The 19,816-nt window shown below is 42.4% G+C and overlaps 1 protein-coding gene across 3 annotated transcripts in view; it reads right to left on the reverse strand.

Moving 5' to 3' along the window:
- Nucleotides 1-19,816, reverse strand: part of UNC80 (unc-80 homolog, NALCN channel complex subunit) — a 121,045-nt gene that overhangs the window by 87,120 nt on the left and 14,109 nt on the right. For 2 of the 3 annotated variants that reach the window (XM_056495898.1, XM_056495899.1), the window contains exons 8-16: nt 16,452-16,713; nt 12,879-13,013; nt 11,478-11,700; nt 10,130-10,270; nt 7,178-7,446; nt 6,192-6,554; nt 5,307-5,453; nt 3,262-3,409; nt 1,769-1,917 (exon numbers count right to left, since the gene is read on the reverse strand). In XM_056495898.1, the coding sequence (XP_056351873.1) occupies nt 1,769-1,917; nt 3,262-3,409; nt 5,307-5,453; nt 6,192-6,554; nt 7,178-7,446; nt 10,130-10,270; nt 11,478-11,700; nt 12,879-13,013; nt 16,452-16,713 (1,837 nt within the window). The remainder of the gene's footprint in view (nt 1-1,768; nt 1,918-3,261; nt 3,410-5,306; nt 5,454-6,191; nt 6,555-7,177; nt 7,447-10,129; nt 10,271-11,477; nt 11,701-12,878; nt 13,014-16,451; nt 16,714-19,816) is intronic. The other variant, XM_056495900.1, reaches the window with a different exon arrangement.

A 19,816-nucleotide genomic window follows, 5' to 3' on the forward strand; every position in this document is an offset into this window, starting at 1 on the left:
AAAAAAAAAAAAAAAAAAAAAAAAAAAAAAAAAAAAAAAAAAAAAAAACAAACAAAAAAAAAAAAAACAAAAAAACAACAAAAAAAAACAAAACAAACAAAACAACAAACTTATAATTGCACCCATATCCTTATTCAGGTTTTTTAAATAAGTAAGATATTCATCACAAGATTAAAGAATGATAGAACAACAACAAATCTGCACACATGCTCTACATGCTGTATTCTCCATACAGGCACAATTAACAGTGCTACCCTTAGGAATAAGTTTCATCTTCCACACTAAAACAGGGTCTAGAAAGATACACAATTTATAAGAATAATTTACACTTGGTGCTCCTAATCTAGGTCCAAAAATGGGGCATGTTTTTCTGCATGCCACCAAATATTCTTTTATGAGAAACATTCCAAAGGAGGAATACCCATAAGATTTAGAGGATATGGACACAGGTAGATTATTCTGCTGGTTTAAGGCATTAATGTGGTTTTCCTTCTCCTACTCCCTTAACCTCACAGAACACTCCTGCCCCTTTAGTTGGACTTCAGTGTCTCTACAGCTCTGCTGTAAGAATGGAACACAAGAATATTTCTTGTTTGCTTCCATGAAAAATCCTAATTTCTGATAATACAGCAGGTGGCCTGAGGCTGGGGTACCCCATTTTGGAAGAAGAGCTCTCATGTCATCCAGTCCACTGGCTGCTCTGGGAAGACAGCATATACACAGCAAAAAGTAACACCTTCCTGTCTCCCACATGTTCAGTAAACTGAGTGTTTGCCTAAACCTTGGGAAGATCCACCAAGCTGCTGTTCAGTAATTCACATAGTCTGGCACTGGTGGGCCACGTGGTTAACTGAGTGAACTGCCTTTGACTTTGCTGGAAGTGGATTCATGGCAGCTATGGTCTGAGAATCAGAGAATAACTGAGGCTGGGAATGACTGCTAAAATCCTTGAATCCCATCATTAACACAGCACTGTCAAGCCCACCAAAAACACCCTGTCTCTGGTACAATATTCACACATCTTTTAAATCCCTTCAGGCACAGTGATTTCACTGCCTCCCTGAGCAGCCTGTTCCAATACCTGACCTCCCCTTTCAGTGAAGGAATTTTTCCTAATATCTAATGTAAACCTCCTCTGATGTATCTTGAGGCCATTTCCTTTTGTCCTGTCACTTTTACCTGGGACAAGAGGCTGACCCACACCTTGCTGCAGCCTCCTGTCTGGAAGCTGTGCAGAACAAGGTCTCCCCTGAGCATCCTGCTCTCCAGCCTAAGCAACTCCATTTCCCTCAGCTGCTCCTCATGGGATGTGTGCTCCAGACCCTTTCCCAGCCCCATTTCCCTCCTCTGGACATGCTGCAGCACCTCAGTGCCCTTCTGTAGTGAGTGGCCCAGCACAGAGCCCAAATTCTGAGGTGCAGCTTCACCAGTGCCCAGTACAGGGAGATAATCACTGCCCTGAACCTGCTGATACAAACCAGAATTGCTCTTCTTGTTCATTAGTCCCTCCAGACTATGCTACTTTGCCATTTGGAAAAACACAGAAGCTGCTTAAACAGAGAAGTTTTCATTCAGACAATTTTTTTCTAAGTTCCCAGGTTCCAAGGCAGACATAAAAAAAGGACATCACATTTATACAATTTTTCAGCTGTGACTGCATCACTTGCTACACGGATTTGGCCAAACTGAATGAATCATTCACTGTAAAGTCTCACAAGTGACACCCAAGTGAAAAAGCGAGTTTGTTAACACAGTATCAAGTGCTTACCAGGTTTTCTGGGCTGTGGAGCTCATGTGTAGTGGATGCGCAGCGAGTGATCAGTGACTTGAACATGGCACTCACAATAATACCTTCTACACTCTGGGCTGTGGATTTGTTGTCCACTGTGGTGAAGTTATTCCCAAATCCAGCCTTATCTGTAAAATTCAAGTATAAGCAAGCCATCTTTTTGGGAACAGTTTGAAAGAGAGGGCTTAAAGACACATGGGATTATGACGTGAGACTAGGACACATCCCCACCTAATATCCTATGCTCAATTCTTACAATCCCACCCCACAAAAATATAGAAGAAGCAAAGGATCAAATAAATTATAAGTATGAAAGCCTCCCAGAAATAGTTGTATTATGAAAAAGGACTGAATATATCAGCACAATTCTAGATTTCATTCACATCTCCTATTTAGAGAAGTGCAGAATAAGGCTTAAAATTTGAACAGTACTCCAGCTTTTCTAGCTACCATTTAAGGGATAAAAGATATTGGATTAAGCAGCAAAGTGACAACACCCATGAAATTAAAATCTTCTGAACTATAGGAATGCTTTTCTTGGAAGGTGCACAAGGACACCAAGTGTTCAAAAAGACTCAAAAAAGAATTACACTCTTACATGAATTACAAAAGAACATCCCAGTTTCTTGAGATGAAAGAAAAGACATTCAAGAGCTGCATGAGCTGCCATGCTTCAAAGAATAAGCCAGTCAATAACTGATGAATACTTAAGGAATCTTCTCCATGAAAGTTGGCTATATAATGTTCTTTGATGCTTTACCTGAAATCCCTGACATCAAGGATGGGCTAATTAATTAGTCAGACTCCCCCAGTGTTTCAGAGGAGCTATTCCTACTCTGTAAACAGTCACTCTTAACTGTTGTTTCATGCAGTGACCAAGCATAAAAGTTTGATTGTTCCAATATAGCACATATTAGAACAGAATTCTCCTAACTTAAAAAAAATCTTCAAACCCTCCTATACACACACATGCATGTACATTTGTAGCTGCAGGCACGTGCATCTGTGTGTCCATACTGTCATTCATTCAAGCAGTTCTTGCTGCTTACTGCCTTGTCTGAGGTACCACAGAGGGTTTTAAAGCTCAATTATACCTCCATTCAGAATAAACTGAATTAAACACGCTGTTTCACCTGGTGCTTTGTCATGTCATGAAGCAGAAAACCTCCTGATGATGCCTGAGGCATCATTTAATTAAAATCTCTTCTGTGAAGAGCCATGAACAAGAGGTAGGATGATTCAAAGGGAGTCTTTCAATGCTCCAATGCTACAAGATCTCCAGGCAAGATCACTGGGTGGTCAGATCCAAAATTATCCAACTCCCTTGACCCCCCACCCCAGCTAAGGATACAGTTTATATATTCTGAGAATAGCAAATGACATTTTGTGGTTTGTAAAGGACAAGAATGTGGCTTCTTTCTGATGGCATTAAGAACACACAAGTGACAGTTTCTTATGCCAGGTATACTCACTGTCAGTGGCTGGCTCCATGCAGAATCCCAGTAAAGCATGCAGGAAATCCACCACGTTGTTGAGAGAGTCCTTGTTCACATAATCTCTCACTGTCTGCCGGAATTGTGCCTTATCCAGTTTGTACAGCTTCGTGAGGCAGTTCTGGGCCTGAAACAGTGCCCAATAAATCATATCACATCAAAGCAGGGGTTCAAGTTTTACAAGCAAGAGCAAGGTTATTTTGTACTTAGCCAGCACTCTGCTGTCTCTGATTGCTCCCATAACAAGAGAGGTTCACCTCTGGAGCCAACAGGAAATTTAGCACTAAAGGGAGTGCCCCAGTATGGGTGCCACTGTTTGAGGTGGTGATGAAGCCACTGCCAGCTTATCTCATGTCCTCCCTTCCTCTGTCCAGCCCCAAAGTAAAATCTCACTGGATGTAAATGAGCTGGGAATGTACCACCTCTGTCAATGCTTAGTGGTGGAACAGGTTCTTAGCCCTAGGCTGATTTTCTGATTTTCTGATTTTCACCCTCCAACCTATTGAATGCACCTAATTATTGCACACCCAATGACCAATTTACATCATACAAAACACTAACTTTTTACTTTAAAGCTATTCATTGTCAACTTCTTATCACAAAACTATCCATCCTACTGGGACCCCATACAGCCTGGAGTTGAAAGAATCTAAAATATCATCTCTGCAGGAAACATGAACTCTTCTGTTATCTAAAATAACTTAACTTTCCAGTAAACTCAGACATGATTGTCCACGCCATCAACACAAATGGTGCATGCAAAGCAGTTTGGCCAGACAAACACACAGAAAATGTAGCAGACTCACACATGTAGGAAACTATTTTCCTCAATTCAATGGGCATGATAAGAATCTTGGTTCCAAGAGACATGTTCATTTATACTTAATGTTATGCCTAGGTCTAAATGCTTTGCTGGCTCAGCTCCAACAGAGAAGCCTAACTGACATTGTGATGAATATGGTACCTGTTCAACCAGTGCTCTGTGCAGAACCTTTCTACTGTTACCACTGGAGTTCTCTCACCTCATCTGGTCCAAGTTGTGTCCACTCCTGCAGCACCTGGAAATCTAGCTAACACAAGAACACTGCAAGGGTACAGAGCAGCCAACCCACCTCTGAGAAATCAACCTCAGAGCCCAGAACCTAATTATAGCTCTGTGGGGCATGGCTCAAGCTAACCAAAGCCATGGAGAAGAATCTGGTTTGCACACATCCCATGGGATTAGTAACTCTCATTATAGTAATGAAAAATGCTCCCTTCTGCAAGCACACAAGGTGAGGAGGAGGAGGCATGCACTGAGAAGGCCTTTGGAAGGCTCCCATTTAACAGGGAGTTGGACTGATCTCAAGGAGACAAACTCTTCTGGATTAAATCTGATGCCTGGGCTACATTCTGGCCACTTCCCAAAGTCTTAACTGGTGCAGAACCAAAAATGTTAGGGATCAACAGTGATGACCCACCGTATCCTTCAAAGGGTCATGAGTGAGTTTTTTACTTCCTTGCAGAACAACAGAACAAGTGTAGTGCAAACACAGTGCACTCCAAATATCAGGAGCTGATGGAGCAGCCCAGCAGCAGTCATAAACACCATCAGGAGAGGTGGACACACTTACACCTTGGACTTCTGGATTTACATAGATAACCCAAGATAGCTGCACCTCCTGTAAGTAGCATGCTCTTTAGGGGTACTGTCCTGTGAAAAACCACTAACACCAGCTCACACATGGAATTTGATTGTCCCAACCCATCTGCTGGGGTGGTCAGAAGCACTCTGGGCCCCAGGTGTGCTCTTGGAAGGACTGGAAGGCAACGCTACAGCTGAAAACCTGCTACGGCTGGGCTGCAACACAGTCTGTGAGCTGCGACAAGAAGCAACACATTTACTGTCAATAAAACACATTTACTGTCAATAAAACACATTTACTGTCAATACAGGGAAAGCTACAGAGGGGGCAGGCAGCGATCTCAGCAGCTGATGTCAGAGGGACAAGGGGTGACACTGTAATGAGCTTTAGTTCTCTTACATTCTCCCGGAATACCTGGTGTCTCAGGCGATCTCCAGAGAGCCCTCGGTGTCCTTCTCCACAACCATAAGCACAACCCAAGGACTTCACAATTTTGATCAGCATTGTGAGGGCCAGCCTATGGGTGCTGATAGATGGGCCTTCATCCTGAGGGTCACAGAGGGAAAGACAGTGTGTAACCCTGGCACAGCCACTGGTATTTTGTCAGCATTGCACTTTTGACAAACTGCCTTCCATTTCTCATCTCAGACACTCCATTACTGAGCTGTTACTCTTGAAGTGTTTACTCCAATTATTTTTCAGGTTTAGAGGCCAGTCCCCTCCCTTTCAGCTCCCATCAAAAATTTATGCTATAAATTTGAAGTCCCTCCATGCTGCTATGCATAATATTCAGAACTTACTTCAAAAATTTATCCCTGAGAAACAGAGAGTTGGGTTGGCTGAGAAGAAAACCAAGTATCTTTTTAAAATGTCTTAGATATTCTGCTACTATAAGTTGCAACTTCAGAGGTCAGCAACATAGCATCTCTTGTCCAATTCTCAAATAATACTGAAAAATATGACTTCTAGTAATCAAAGAAATTGTGCTCACACACTGGTTTCTGTTTTTTCTTTACAAGTTATGAATAAGAAACCTTAATGAATCACTGTGATTGAGCGTTTCAAGCCCTTGTCAAGATACTGATAATATCCATGCCAGGCTCAAAAACTCCATTTTTGGCAGCTGCTTCTCTGGAGTAGTTACAGAGCTTGAATTGCTAATCATGTTTCCTCAATGGAAATCCAAGTGAGCACCAGAGCAAAACAGAAGGTCAGTTGCATGCATCAACCTTAACAGACATTACAGTACATCTGGAATTGCATAAGGAAGGAAGCAAGACAAACCTTTTCTTGCTTTTTGTCATTCTTCTCATATGGCCCTCCTCCTCCTCCACCACCTCCATCACCTCCTCCGCCACCTCCACCTCCTCCACCACCTCCTTCTTCTTCTCCATCTCCAGCTCCACTGATTGGAGGTGGCCCAAACCCACAAGTTGAACCAGAAGCAGCCCCTTTAAGCTGGAAGGATCCTTCACTTGGTCTCTTTTCAGGGGCCTCATTTTCTTTGTTCTCACTCTTCCTCCGAGCTTTCTCCACGCAGGGCACCACCCCAAGCTGCAGCAAGCATTCCACGATGTTCAGTGCCACATCACAAATCCGGGAACTGATGTCGTGGTTCAGAACCAAGTAAACAGCCTTCAGGACCACCTGAGAGATTCAGACACATTTAAAGCCAGAATTACTTTCTCTCCTAGTAATATTTAATGCCTGGAAATTCTAGATTCCAGAGACTCGTTGCAGCAGGCACAGGACAAACTGAACAAATAATACACAGCCCTAAATACTAAAAGCCTACAATCTAGATGTCAGACGAGAAACCACAGGCTGGGCACAGTCAGGCTGAAAAGGAAACCATGAGATGACATCTGTGAGCCTGAGAACATTGCTTCAGTGCACCAAGAGCTGGCAAATCATTAAGGGGAAAGCAGAAGAAGTGAGGTTTAAGGTGCTGGAAGAAAGGTGCTACTCAGTCTTATACTATTTTATAGGGGTTTTGGTGCATGCCCCAGGAGCACAGCCATTATGTAATACCACTTAGGATTTGGTGTGTGCATTCACATGCACATGCACTCCTTGCAAGGAGTAACGGGAGTTGCAGGTTCTCAGAGGAGACTTTTAGGATATGCACAAATATATCTGACTGACCTTTACATGCTGCTGAGAGAAGTCATACAAAGAGCTGGAAGGAAAGCCCATCCAACCCCTGATCTCAATGGTACAGCTACATTGACAGAAGAGGGACCTGGCTTTCCTCCTTCCTTGCCAATTACCGAGAGATCCAGCATGCCATTCTTGTGGACAAAGCTGTTGGTTCCATCAATGTGATCCGTGTCCTCCAAGCAGCTGTAATTGATGCAGGAGTCCGTCAGGCTCCGTGGGAGGTTGGCACAGGCAAGGGGCTCGTGGGGCATCTCAGGGATGGGCACCTGGTTGCAAAGCTTCCTCATGTGCTCGCTGAAGAAGTCGGCGTAGCCCACGTTGAACGAGGCCAGGGTGGTGTTGAAGGTGGCCACGGTGATGGTGGAGATCTGGGACCGCACTGCGGGGAGGAAAACAGCTCCCTGTGAATTCCTGTCTCCGTGCTTGTGGAATGGAAGATTTGGGGCTGAGCTTGTCTAAAGGGAGCAGTTTTAAAGTGGTTTGTAATGCCAGAAGAAATCACAAGTTCCTAATTCCTATCATAATGTCTTGGGTTGCAGTACAGGATGTACCAGCAATGTGAATTCTGTCACCATCTGTTGAGCCGGGTGGGGCAGTGACCCTGATCTCCTGGCACATATTATCTGCTAATGGGCCATCTTTAAACCAGCTGGGGCAATCATCTTTATCCTTCCCACAGCCCATCCTCCCTCCAGGAAGATTTCATCTGCTGCTGGCCCATTCAGTCCCACTGTGTGACTGATAAAATTCCATCATCCCATGGGAGATGCTCCAGGCAGGGGAGCAGCCAAGCCTTTCCTACCCAGATAAAAACTGAGATTTTGGACACCAAGGTACCTTCTTTCCACTGGATTCCAGAGGAAAGCCAGACCTTTCCACATCATCCCTGCACCTTCAGAGGAAAACTGCACCTTCTCCAGGAGCACTGCTGCAGCTGAACCACATCTGCCACTGCAGGAGGATGCAGCCACCATTGAATGGGACTGTGCCAACACCCTGACTGACTGACGGGTGTCAGCTTGGATTCTGACTCTGTCAGTGTTTTGGGATTGTTCTTTGTAATACTGTATTTCTATTTTAATTTTCCTAGTAAAGAGCTGTTATTCCTAATTCCCATATCTTTGCCTGAGAGCCCCTTAATTTCAAAATTATAATAAGAATTAGGAGGGAGGGGGTTTACATTCTCCATTTCAAAGAGAAGCTTCTGCCCTTATTGGCAGACACCTGTCCTTCAAACCAGGACACATGTGTACAAACTCATTCCCTCTTTTGAGTCAGTGTGAATTACAACCCCAAGCTTGTTCCAGCAGTTCAGTTCTCTGGCAGCTTGTGCTGATCTCAGTTATTTGGGCAGTCAAGTAGATCAGGCAACTCAGACATTCTAAATCGAATCCAAAAGGATTTTTCTCCCTGCATTGATCCAGTGCCTCATCTGAAAACCAGCAGTGCCCCTGCAGAGCAAAGAGAAAGGACTCTGCAGCTGAAAGGAGGGGTGAAGGCAGTGGAACCGCAGCACAAATTTGAAACAGTTTTCCAAGTCGCATTGATTTGGAACATTTCATCACACCAGCTGAAAGAAACAGTACGTGTGATAGTCTGAACCATCTCCAAAATGCACAGCTCTCTGATGTCTTAAGCTCACAGTGTTCAGAGACTGGAACTCTGAATTGCTCAGGTTAGCAAGCTGGCTATAAATTGAGATTTTTATCAAGGACACCTCATATTTTTAAAACTCACGCTGATTTCCACGGCACAGTGCTAGTAATTTCCCACACATAGTGCTTTGTAGGTAATTCTATATACCCTCTAGTGTAGAAAGACACTAGGTGGCCCATAGGTTTGCTTAGACCACCATCTGCCAGACACTGGTAACAGGGCTAGAGAACAAAAAAGAACCTCTTCCTATGGCTATTAGATGTGTTCTAATTAATAAACTAATTACATCTAATACATTTAATAAGCAATGGACTGATTATATAATGCAAACAGTAACACACCAGAGTGGCAATCACATTTCCTGACAGCTTGTGCAGTCCTGCTAGCACTGAACTGGCACTATTAATTAGGAGAAACATTCTAAGGCCAACAGCAGTACCATGAACTGGGCCACAGTTTGATCAGTGATCTGGGCAGGAATTAGCTGCTTGTATCACAGAATTTCTTTTCAGTAAGTGTGACTTTTTAATGGCATTCACTGAAATTTGTATTGTGAAGACAACAATAAAGATTGCTTTAGGATATTTTGTTCCTAAGCTACCAAATTTGATGTTTATCCAAGGGCAGAATTTTTTGCTTAATTTGTTTCAAAGTGGGTAACAAAAATCCGTATCCAAATCCTACACAGAAACGTAGAATAGTTCAGGTTGGAAAAGACCTGTTAGATCATCAAGACCATTTCTCTCTTCAAATCCAGTTTAAAGCTCTTTCAGTGAGCCTTGATAACTCCTGTGCAAAGATCCTTTTCCCACTTTGGGTCAAGAGGAGCCTGGTGTTATGTAAACCAACCAATGATCAAAAACCCCCAAATTCTGCCAGTGTCATCAGGTGCAGAGCCAGGTGTTGATGATCTGGCTTTTCCTGTCTTCCCTCATCATTTCCTACCACTGGAAGGCTACAGGAGAACACTATTTTTGCCCCTCTTACCTTAACCAGTCATCCCAAAACCCTTAAGTCTCTTTTGATACTGTGGGACTTTTTTTTTTTTTTTTTTTTTGTAATTTTATTGCTACCTACCAGAAAAATCAATAATGGATAACAGAAGGCTTTCTCTTCACATTGTAGAACCATTAAAGATAGTAATATCAAGTTTCTGTTCATTCTTTTTTGTTGTTTTGTGGTAAGGCAAGAAAACCCCAAACCATATCTTCTCCCTGGTGATGGTCACCAATTGTTTTAAACGTAAACACGAACGGTTTGAAACATTTTTCTTCATAGCACAAAAAAAAAAACCCTCCAAAAATAAAAATAAAAAATCAGTCACATCCTCAGAAACAATAACACTTCCTTGTACTTCCTGGGGTTGATTTTTCAGTGAAGCACCTGTCCTGGTGTGCTGCATTTACCTTCTTTGACGGTGTTGTCCCCGTGGCTGTTGGAGGGGTCTGGCAGCTCCGAGACCAGCGTGTGGTGGGAGTGCGAGTGCCGGGCGCTCAGCCCCTCCATCTCCGTGGCTGTGTCAGAGCTGCCCCTCCTGGTAAACTTCCCTAGGGTGGCAACAAGAAATGGATATTTTATTTAAGTACCAGAGGGGTGGCTGAGGTTAAAAGCTAAAGGATTGGAGCATGTAAAAATCAAGGCTTTTCATCACATTGGGAAGAACTCGACGTTATGGTGGGATCCTTCATGAGGGTTCATTGATAAGATCAAGGCTCTTCCCCTCAGCACACACTGATGTAGCTAACCCCCACATTCTTAACCAGCACATTAAAGAAAATAAGACTGGTCAGCACTGCATGACTCCACCCTTTGGGCATGCTGAAGGGATTTAGTTTCTTTCCCTCTTGCCCCCAAAAATAAGTATATTAGAATGAGGAGTGCTAAGACAAAGGAAAAAAAATAGTGTTTAGTGAACTTAGAAACTTGAAGTAGCAAATTTTTAGGTTCTAACACTGTACCTCTGCAATATTGAGACACTGAGAAAATATCCTATTTATATTATATCCCATATGCACCCCATGAAAACTGTGAATTGAACTTTTTGGCATACTAATAACATGGTTAATGGTCCTGATGACACTCCTGCTAATAATTGCCATACTAATGACACTGCTGCCTCTCCAAAGATTTCTCTTTTGAAGAAAGGAATGCAAACACTCTTTGAGTCTATTTGAAGCTGTGCTTGTGCAATGCTTGCCACCACGCAGGGAAGCGTATCCAAGTGGAACACAGATCAGTGCAGGTTCCCAGCATAGCTGTTATTCCAGTAAAGATGGTAGTTTCCAGAGAAAAAGTGAACTGAAGCATGAGTCATTCAAGCAGTGAGAGTGAGCAGCTACCAAGAGATGTGTAATGCTGCAAACAAAACCAAGGACACAGGGTGACAAAATGACTGGATGAAGAAATAGCCCCTGTAGGGCTAGGAGAGGTGAAAGAATACAGCAACACAGACTTCCTCCAGAAGGAAGAAGAAGTGATTTGTTGCAGAAGCAGACACATTTTTATAGACTGGTTCACAGAAACAGGATAGAATTAAGCTCATTGGTCCAAGGAAGGCAACACCTCTTGTAAACATGCTTTTACCAAAACATCACGTTCCTGTCACAACAGGTGCTAGACTTTGTCATTAATTCCTTCTTTTCTGTTTCCCCTGAGTAGCCTGGGAAAACTCCCACTGCTGCATCCACACCTGCTGCTCTGTGAATGTTCAGGACAGGAATGACAGAGCCTGGGGCAGGGACAGCAGCACCTCACCGAGTATGGTGGTCTGCCATCCTCCCCTCTCCATGCCACGCCGGTCCTCTCCAATCCCAGAGAAGCTGCCGAAGGAGAAGGTGCTGCGGGTGGGTGAGACATCCAAGTGGTCCTCGTGGAGGAGGAAGGGCACCCCCATCCTTCTCTGCCTCTTCTTGCCCGTGTGGTGGAAGGGGATGGAGCCCTTGCGCTCGCGCTCCCTGTCCTCCTTGCGGCTCTTGAACTGCAGGGACAGACACAGGAGCAGTTAGGAAGCTTTGAGGGCATGGAAAGCTGTGGGAAACAGAAAAGGTACAGAACTCTCAGAAAGCTGTGTGGAAGCAAATCTCTGGATGGAGAAATGCAGTGCTGAAGATGCAAGGACAAGAAACAATAGGGCTGTGAGCTGCAGAGATGGGCCTCAGGAAAATATGTTAAGCAGTATAGTAGAAATGTGTAAGGTTAATAATGAAACTTTATCCATTGATTTACACTATTACAACCAAACATTGTTCAAAGCAAGATGTGCATGTGGCTTTATTAATTGGCCTGAGCAAATCCTTGTCAGCTTTTAACATTATGCTATTGGCTAGAAAGTTGTTAAAAGACTTTGTAACAAAGAGAATTTCGTCTGCTGTGCAGGCAGCTGAAGCTGTTCCATCTCCCTTGCTTGGTTCTGTAAAATGAGACTGATGATTGTGAAGGAATAAAGCTTCGAGACAGCTGCTGTTATTTGTACATATATATATGTGTAAATATAAGAGAAAGAAAAAATATCCCAGGAAAACCCAACAGAAAACAACTGCTTTGAGGGAAAAAGGTAACACAGATGTATTTCCCAAGTGTAACTCTTCACTCTGAGCATTTTATCTTGGCCATTTCCCATGGCAGAATCTAAATTTCATGCTGGGATCCTGTGAGTGTTTGAAGGATTTCAGTCTTGCCCTAAGCTGGGATGGATGCCCTCGGATAATTTTATGACATTCTTTGACCTTGAGCATGGAATGGATGGTTGGAAACCCAGAGCTAAGACGAGGTAAAAAAATCAGAACTCACTGAATTAGCTGGAACTACAGTGAGCACTGGCACGTAAAATTCAGCACTGTTTGAGTGTCCTCCTCTCATGCAGTTTCATAATGACAATTACTTGAATAAACACTTCAGTATTATGTTCAGGATGTGTATATAAAAAACAGTGTAATAACATACAGAATCCACCCCAATGAAAAGGGATGATAATCTCACATATGGCATGAATATATATTCCAAGCAGACCTCATGAATATATATATATTTTATATTTTTATATATATATATATAATATGTGAATATATAGTCTGAGCAGACCTTCAGCAGCTACTTAGGAAGACACTGAGGTGCTGAATCATAGGTAAATTAAAAGTGCAGTTTTCTTTCACTCACCTTTTTGAAGATGTTCATCCCCAGGTCTGTGGAGAGATCTGGAACTGCTGGTCTACGCAAGTTGGTCAGTGAAACCTTGGAAAATGTCTCTGCACTTAGAGATTTTTCTTCCTCATTGCATTTTATTGTAAGATCCTGCAGTTCCCAAAAGAAGACAAGCACAAGGAGAAACAGAGGATAATCAGCTTTTAAAAAAGGAGTTTCCTAGAACTGTCATAGGAGGACTGTGGAGGAAAAAGACCTCAGATTCATTACACAAAAAAGTTTACACATTAAAAAAAAAATAAATGAACAAACAAAATTTAGAAACTTCCAGAATTATTTACTTTGTCTAACCTTTCAGTCACCAAAGGGAAAAAAGGGCAGCACACCATGGAAAGCCTCAGGCATTTCTGTCAGCCTGGTTTTGTGGCATGAAGAATTTAAATTCTGATCCTAGGTATGACTGATTATGTCTTTGAGGTCTTGGTTTACACAGATGAGCAATCTATAATGGCTACCCTTTGTAAAGAGTTTCATTTAGGGTCTATGCCCCTTAATAACATACACATTTAAATACATATTTTGGAACTAAACTGCAATAAGCATCACTGTCCCTTCAAGAAACTTAATTTTCAGAACTTCAAGAAACTTAATTTTCAGAAAATTTATTTATTCACCAAAAAAAATCTGAGACCTCTAAATCAGTGCACATCCTTTGCTCCAAGGCTCCCCATTCATCATTTTTCATACAAAAATTCCCCCCTTGCTACATCACAAACTGCAGAGCCAGCCAGCTTCTGCAGTACACAGAGGATGCAGTTAAAAAAACAGTAAAAAAAAAAACAGTTAAAAAAACAGTTAAAAAAAAGTAAACAGTATGCAGTTTTATGCACAAAAAGTTCCAGTGACAGTGTCTGCAGCTGAAGCCTAACACCAGTTACAGTGTTTGCAGCACCAAATACAGGGGGTCACACATTTTTTCAGACTAATCAAAGACTGCCCTTGAATCCTCCCTCTTAATTTTATCAGCACAAGAATGTAGGACACACAGCAGCAAGGCTCCTGTTCACCACTTTGTAGAACAGGTATGCTTATCTACCACTTTGCATACATGACTAAAGATTCAGAGAAGGATTCACATATAAAATCCAGAATTACATTAAATATGCAGTGTGGTGTATGATGCATTTTAATGAATCAATCCTGGCTATTCTGTGCAGTGGACTACACTGTAATGGCAATTACAATGAGCATAAGATTCATAAGATGGCAAAATAGTTTGGCTTTGGGGGCTGCTCCTCTAGATTTTGTTTTCTGTTGTCTTCCTCCTGCATGACTGTGTGAGCACTACAGCTGCATTGGTGCTAGGATTAAATTTTGTCTCTTCCCCCTGCAAAGGGAGTGCAAGCCTGGAGCAGCCTGTGAATGTCTGAAGGTTCCATGTCCTACACCTGCCCTGACAGTGAATTCACTGCATACAGGTGCCATGCAGGTTTCCTTTATCACTTTTAAAAGGCAGACAGAATTCATTTCATTCACACTCCATCCATTCCCCCTTTTCCCACACCACAAGGTTCAGGATCATCAGTTTACCCATTATCCTGATAAACTGCAGAACAACAGAAAAAATGATGAGCCACAAAAATCTACTGCTCCTTGATGTGATTTGCAGGCAGATGTGTTTTTCTTCACTCAGTTTTTGCCTGCCACTTTACATCTATCCTGCTGAAGCACAGCAAGACAACATTTTTGAGAAGTTATTGATGACACTGTGTTAGGAATTTTAGATCTAGACTGAAAAAACTGGCTTTAGGCATAACCCTGTGTCAGATGTGCCTGTGAAGGCTCAGCATACAACCCCTTGTATTAACAAAAAGGACAAATCCCAGCCTTTGGGAGGTGGCATTCTCTGCTCTGAACCAGCAGAGAGCCTTGTCTGATGAGACTGAATGTAACAATAGCAGTAAAGTTCCTACAGCTGGCTGGGCTGAACCAGAGCCCAGCTACTTCTGTGTGCTGCATGGGTTTCAGTCCTCAGAATTATAAAGAAGGGGGGCATGAGTTGAAAGTTTTGCTGCCTGATCATGTCACTCCCTCCACCACAGCTGTTCTGCTTGACAAACTGGAAACCCTGGAACTGGATTCTATTTTGGTGAAGCATGGCAAAAATACACTGGACTGACACAGAGGTTACCAAAAGCAATCAAACTGAGCCTTGGAGTGAGGCATGTGCTGGGCACAGCCCTCACATCAAGAGCTACAGTGTGCCCAGTGAATTGCCAAATGGATTTAACAGGAAAATACTAGAAAAGAGCAATGGATTCTTCTGCAAGGGAAATAGCCTAGAAAAGCAAGACACAGCCAAGCATGTGAAAGGAAGGAGGTGTTTCACAGAACCAGGGCAACACTGGTGCAGCCAGTGCCTGGGGAAGAATCTCATTCACAGTGCCTCTGCAAACCACTGAGTGCACTCCCTGCTGCCCTGGGAGCTAAACTTGCTAGCATGCAAAACACCCAGGTTGTTATGAGAAAAGCAAGGGGACAGTACATGCATGGAAACAGTGAAACACATTAACAGCCATATATTTCAATATTCCCTCCAGGAGATGATATTAAGTTGGGGTTTGTTTTTTTTTTGTACACAGACAGCCATCCTATAAAATCCCAATGCACAGGTAGATTAAGATTGAATAGTAATTCTTATCACCTTAATGGAGCTATGTCAAGCTTTTACAGGGAAGAAACATGTTCTAGAAATGACACTGAAGTATAATACAGTTTAAACAATTGCTACTGCTGAGCCCTTAGAACCACAAGTAACCATCAGCTCTCATAATAATGGTAAGGATGTCTATAAAATCCTGAGATCTAAAACTAACAGTAGTAAAATTTACATCATTTATGCTTTTATAGATTTTGAGCATCTGGGGTCTACTGGAGAAAAGATATCTCACCTTCCTTCCAGTCAAAATCTGTCAGAGCCCTGAAAGCAGCAATTTTAGGAAAAACATTAGGAATTATGACATTTCCAACTCAAAAAAAAAAAGACATCTGATAGCAAAATGAACAGGTCTTTTATTCAAGTGTGTCATAAAATCAGATGGCAAAAATAGAACCTCTGCTACATTTTGTTAGGCATCTCCATCAACTAGGTCAATCAGCATTTGCTGCTAAAAGCCCACATGGCAGGAGAAGAGAGCACAACCTAAAAGTAGCACAAATTGACTGAATTAAGGAGCCAGGAAAGGGATATGAACGCTTTTATGAGCCCGGGCTAGGCCTATAGCTTTGCCCTTGAAGTCACCTTGAAAGAGGGATAAAAACAACAAAAAAACAAGGGGTGAGACAAGAAGCTGAAGGTGATAGGTGAATGCCAAGAAACTCTGAAGCAAATGAAAAAGAGAAAAGCCCATGTTTGCCTCGTGCAAGAAGACTTCTATCAATGATGAGTTGTGTGATGGTGTTTAAGGGTGGAAAAATTATGTATTAGGGTTACAAAAGAGCAATAAAGTGGCATTTCCTTGATTCATACTGAAATGTGCAGTGTCCAGTTCTCACCCCACAGTAGTTAGTTTGCTACTGGCAGCTTACCTGGGTTTTGTGGGTGTTCACCAGGGAGGGCGCGGCGGCCACCATGGAGCTGCTGCGCGGCCTGGGCAAAGGGGTGATCTCAGGCTCGGGGGGCTTCTCTGGCTTCTCCTGCAGCATCTGCCTCAGCCTCTGCAGGTAGTACATGAGTGACCACTGCGTGCCCTCCTCGGACCAGTGGGGCTGCAGCAGGCAGCGCAGCACGGCCACGTCGAAGTACGTGGCATAGCGCGACTTCTGGCACGGCGGGATCACCAGGGACACCCTGCTCCAAAGAGTGGAAATGTCAGTCATCAGCTCCCTCAGGCTTCCTTAGGTACTCTGTGTGAAAAACTAACTCTTTGGGATTTGTTGGATCCCAGAAACCTGGGGGTTTTTGGGCTTTCTGTTCTTTCTGGAGCTGACCCCCAGGAGAACACTGCTTTTGACCTGAGGCCTTGGAGAAGGCTTCCAAATTTGAGTGATGGAGTTAAAATCATGGTGGTAGCGTAGGGTTAAAATGTTTTTAAAACATGGGAATTGCATACCATAGATTCAAGGGGTGGAAAGAAAGGTTGGGTTTGGTAGGCCTGGGAAAGAGAACTAGGCCCTGGGAATGAATGTTGAGCTTTGCACCTGCATAATCATCATATGATAGATAATACAATTGTTAAATCTAATGATTGTTTGGTAATTGAATAGAATTATTGTTTAATCATAACAAGAATGCAAGAAATTATGTTTGGGGGGTCCTGATGAAAATCAAGAATACATGCTTGGATAAGATCAATGTATACAATAGAAAAATATGGGTTTAATAATTAATACGTAGTTATGTAATAAAAGGGTATAAAAACACTCCCATCTCAAATCCATGCCAGAGTCAGATTTGGGTTTGTACCCCTGATTCCCAGAGCGCTTCAATAAAAGCACCTGCATATAATCATCTTGTGATTATGTGTTTCCATGCTAACAGTGGGTGTGTAGTTAAATAGAAGTGTGTGATTTCACATGGTGAAGGGTTTTAAATTTGAGGTTTTTATAATATAATAATAAGTATGAAACAAGATAAAGGATTTTGTGTGTTGTTCCTTTCTGCCTTCTTCTTCATGGTTTCAGGCAGTAGTTTCTGGTTGGACAGTCAGTGTCACACTGAAGGTCATGGGAGTTTGGGTTTTGGGTAAAAGTATAAATAATATAGGTGTTAATTCTCTCTTGGGCTGTTTAGCTTTAAGAAACCTTGTAATTAGGTAGAGTCACCTCCATTTTGTTCACTTTTAGCTGGTAGCTGGAAGTGTTGCAGAACTCTCTGTACTTTAGATAAGGTTTAATAAACAACCAAGCCCGAACATGAGAAAATTCATCTCTCTGTATTTTAATCCTGACTCTGAGTGACGACAGAAAAAATTTCAGATAAGCCAATAATTAAGTGGTGCAAAACACCCCCCCATTACAAGGACTAAGGTACCCAACTAAGAAAAGCATTATTGAAGCACATAACTGGATATTTGGCTTTCAGATCCCCAGAGGAGTCCAGTGCATGCTGTTAAGTGTTTTCTTGGATAAATGTGCTTTCTTAAACTGTGATCTGAAGATAAACCTCCAGTAGCTGTGCTAACTGAATAATTTGTTCAGCAGGAAGCAGACAGCCCTTGAGCATCTGCTGTTCTGACACTATTAATACATATTTAGGAATGGCTTGCACATATCAGGCTTTACTTAAGAAAAATCAGGCAAGGCAGTTAAGTTAGTTAACCTTCTTAGCTAATTAAATTTATTCCTATATAAATAAAAGTTACTATTATGGTCATTCCTTTGCAGAGGTGTTCTAGAGAAAAGAACCCTTTTAAACCCTCACTATCATTTCTTGCCCTATTAATTTCCTGATGGATTTTAATACGGAATTTCCTAACTATTGTAGAAACTAGTGCACACAAAAGCAAGACATCTGTAGTGAGCTTCAGAAATGAGAATCTAGAAAGTTTAGATTTCAAAGGTATCTCTATGTCATTCTGTGTCATTCATAGCCAATCTTCTTGTAATAAAATGCTGCAATCATTTTATTTCTAATCTTTTATACCACTTTTCTCCCAGCAGAGTACAACTGGCCTGATCTACCCTCTGGACAGTCACTAGCTGTCAGGAGACAGTCTGTCAGAAAAGAAGCAAGTGAAAGGGAGTCACAGAAATGAGAATCACATGGTAAGAGGAGGTGTGAAACCCTGGGGGTGGTACAGGAACTCTGGAATTATTATTTTTTTTTTTTTTTGGTCTGCTGAATACATATTTTCAATGTTTCCATTCTGTATTAGAAACACACTTCTGTGACCTGCTCATTCCTGGGATTTTGGGATTATAAAAAAATTAAGAGTGCTTTCATGCACTATATTCTCAGGCATTTGAGAATCATCACAAGATCATCAAGTGGGTGTTTTGCTTTTTGTTAAAAGCCATTTATATTATCAACTCTGCAAAACACCATGCAAACAGTGTGGAGAGGTCATCCCCATCTCCAGCTGGGTACCACCACATTCTGAACAGATGGGCCCAAGGCCACAGTCCAGAAAAGTCTTAGGGAACAGCAACAATACTGACCAGTGGTGTGGGAAACAGAAAAGGTACAGAACTTTCAGAAAGCTGTGTGGAAGCAAATCTCAGGATGGAGAAATGCAAGAATGCTGAAGAAAAAATAGGGCTGTGAGCTGTAGAGATAGGCCTTAGGAAAATATGTTAAGCAGGATAATAGAAATATGTAAGGTTAATAATGAAGCTTTATCCATTCTTTTAAACTATTACAAGCAAGCATTGTTCAAAGTAAGATGTGCATGTGGCTTTATTAATTGGCCTGAGCAACCCTTGTCAGCTTTTAACGTTATGCTATTGGCTAGAAAGTTGTTAAAAGACTTTGTAACAAAGAGAATTTTGTCAGCTGTGCTGGGATCTGAAGCTGTTCCATCTCCCTTGCTTGGTTCTGTAAAATGAGACTGATGATTGTGAAGGAATAAAGCTTTGAGTCAGCTGCTCCAGCATTCCTGTCCTGTGGTTTGTGTACATAGATATATGTAAATACAAGAGAAAGAAAAGATATCCCAGGAAAACCAACACAGTGGGACCTCTGAGTGCTGAAGTGCATGTGCTAAGTAAGTGCTTTGCTGGATCTCTGCCCTGTGCCTCCAACACAGGCATGGAACTGGCAAAGGAGAAAAAGTGTGCATTGAACACTGGCACTATTGGAATCACATGAACCCTGCTCCATCTTATGAGCAGGTGCCAAGGCTGGGCTTGGATCAGCACATGGATCTGGAGCTCAGGCTTGCAGGAGCTGGTTTGCTGCCAGACCCACAAGCCAATGCTGGAGGCACTTGGCCCTGCAGCCCAGCCTGTGTCAG

The sequence above is a fragment of the Oenanthe melanoleuca genome, chromosome 7 (genome assembly GCF_029582105.1).
Source record: "Oenanthe melanoleuca isolate GR-GAL-2019-014 chromosome 7, OMel1.0, whole genome shotgun sequence".
In the NCBI taxonomy this organism is placed as follows: Eukaryota; Metazoa; Chordata; class Aves; order Passeriformes; family Muscicapidae; genus Oenanthe; species Oenanthe melanoleuca.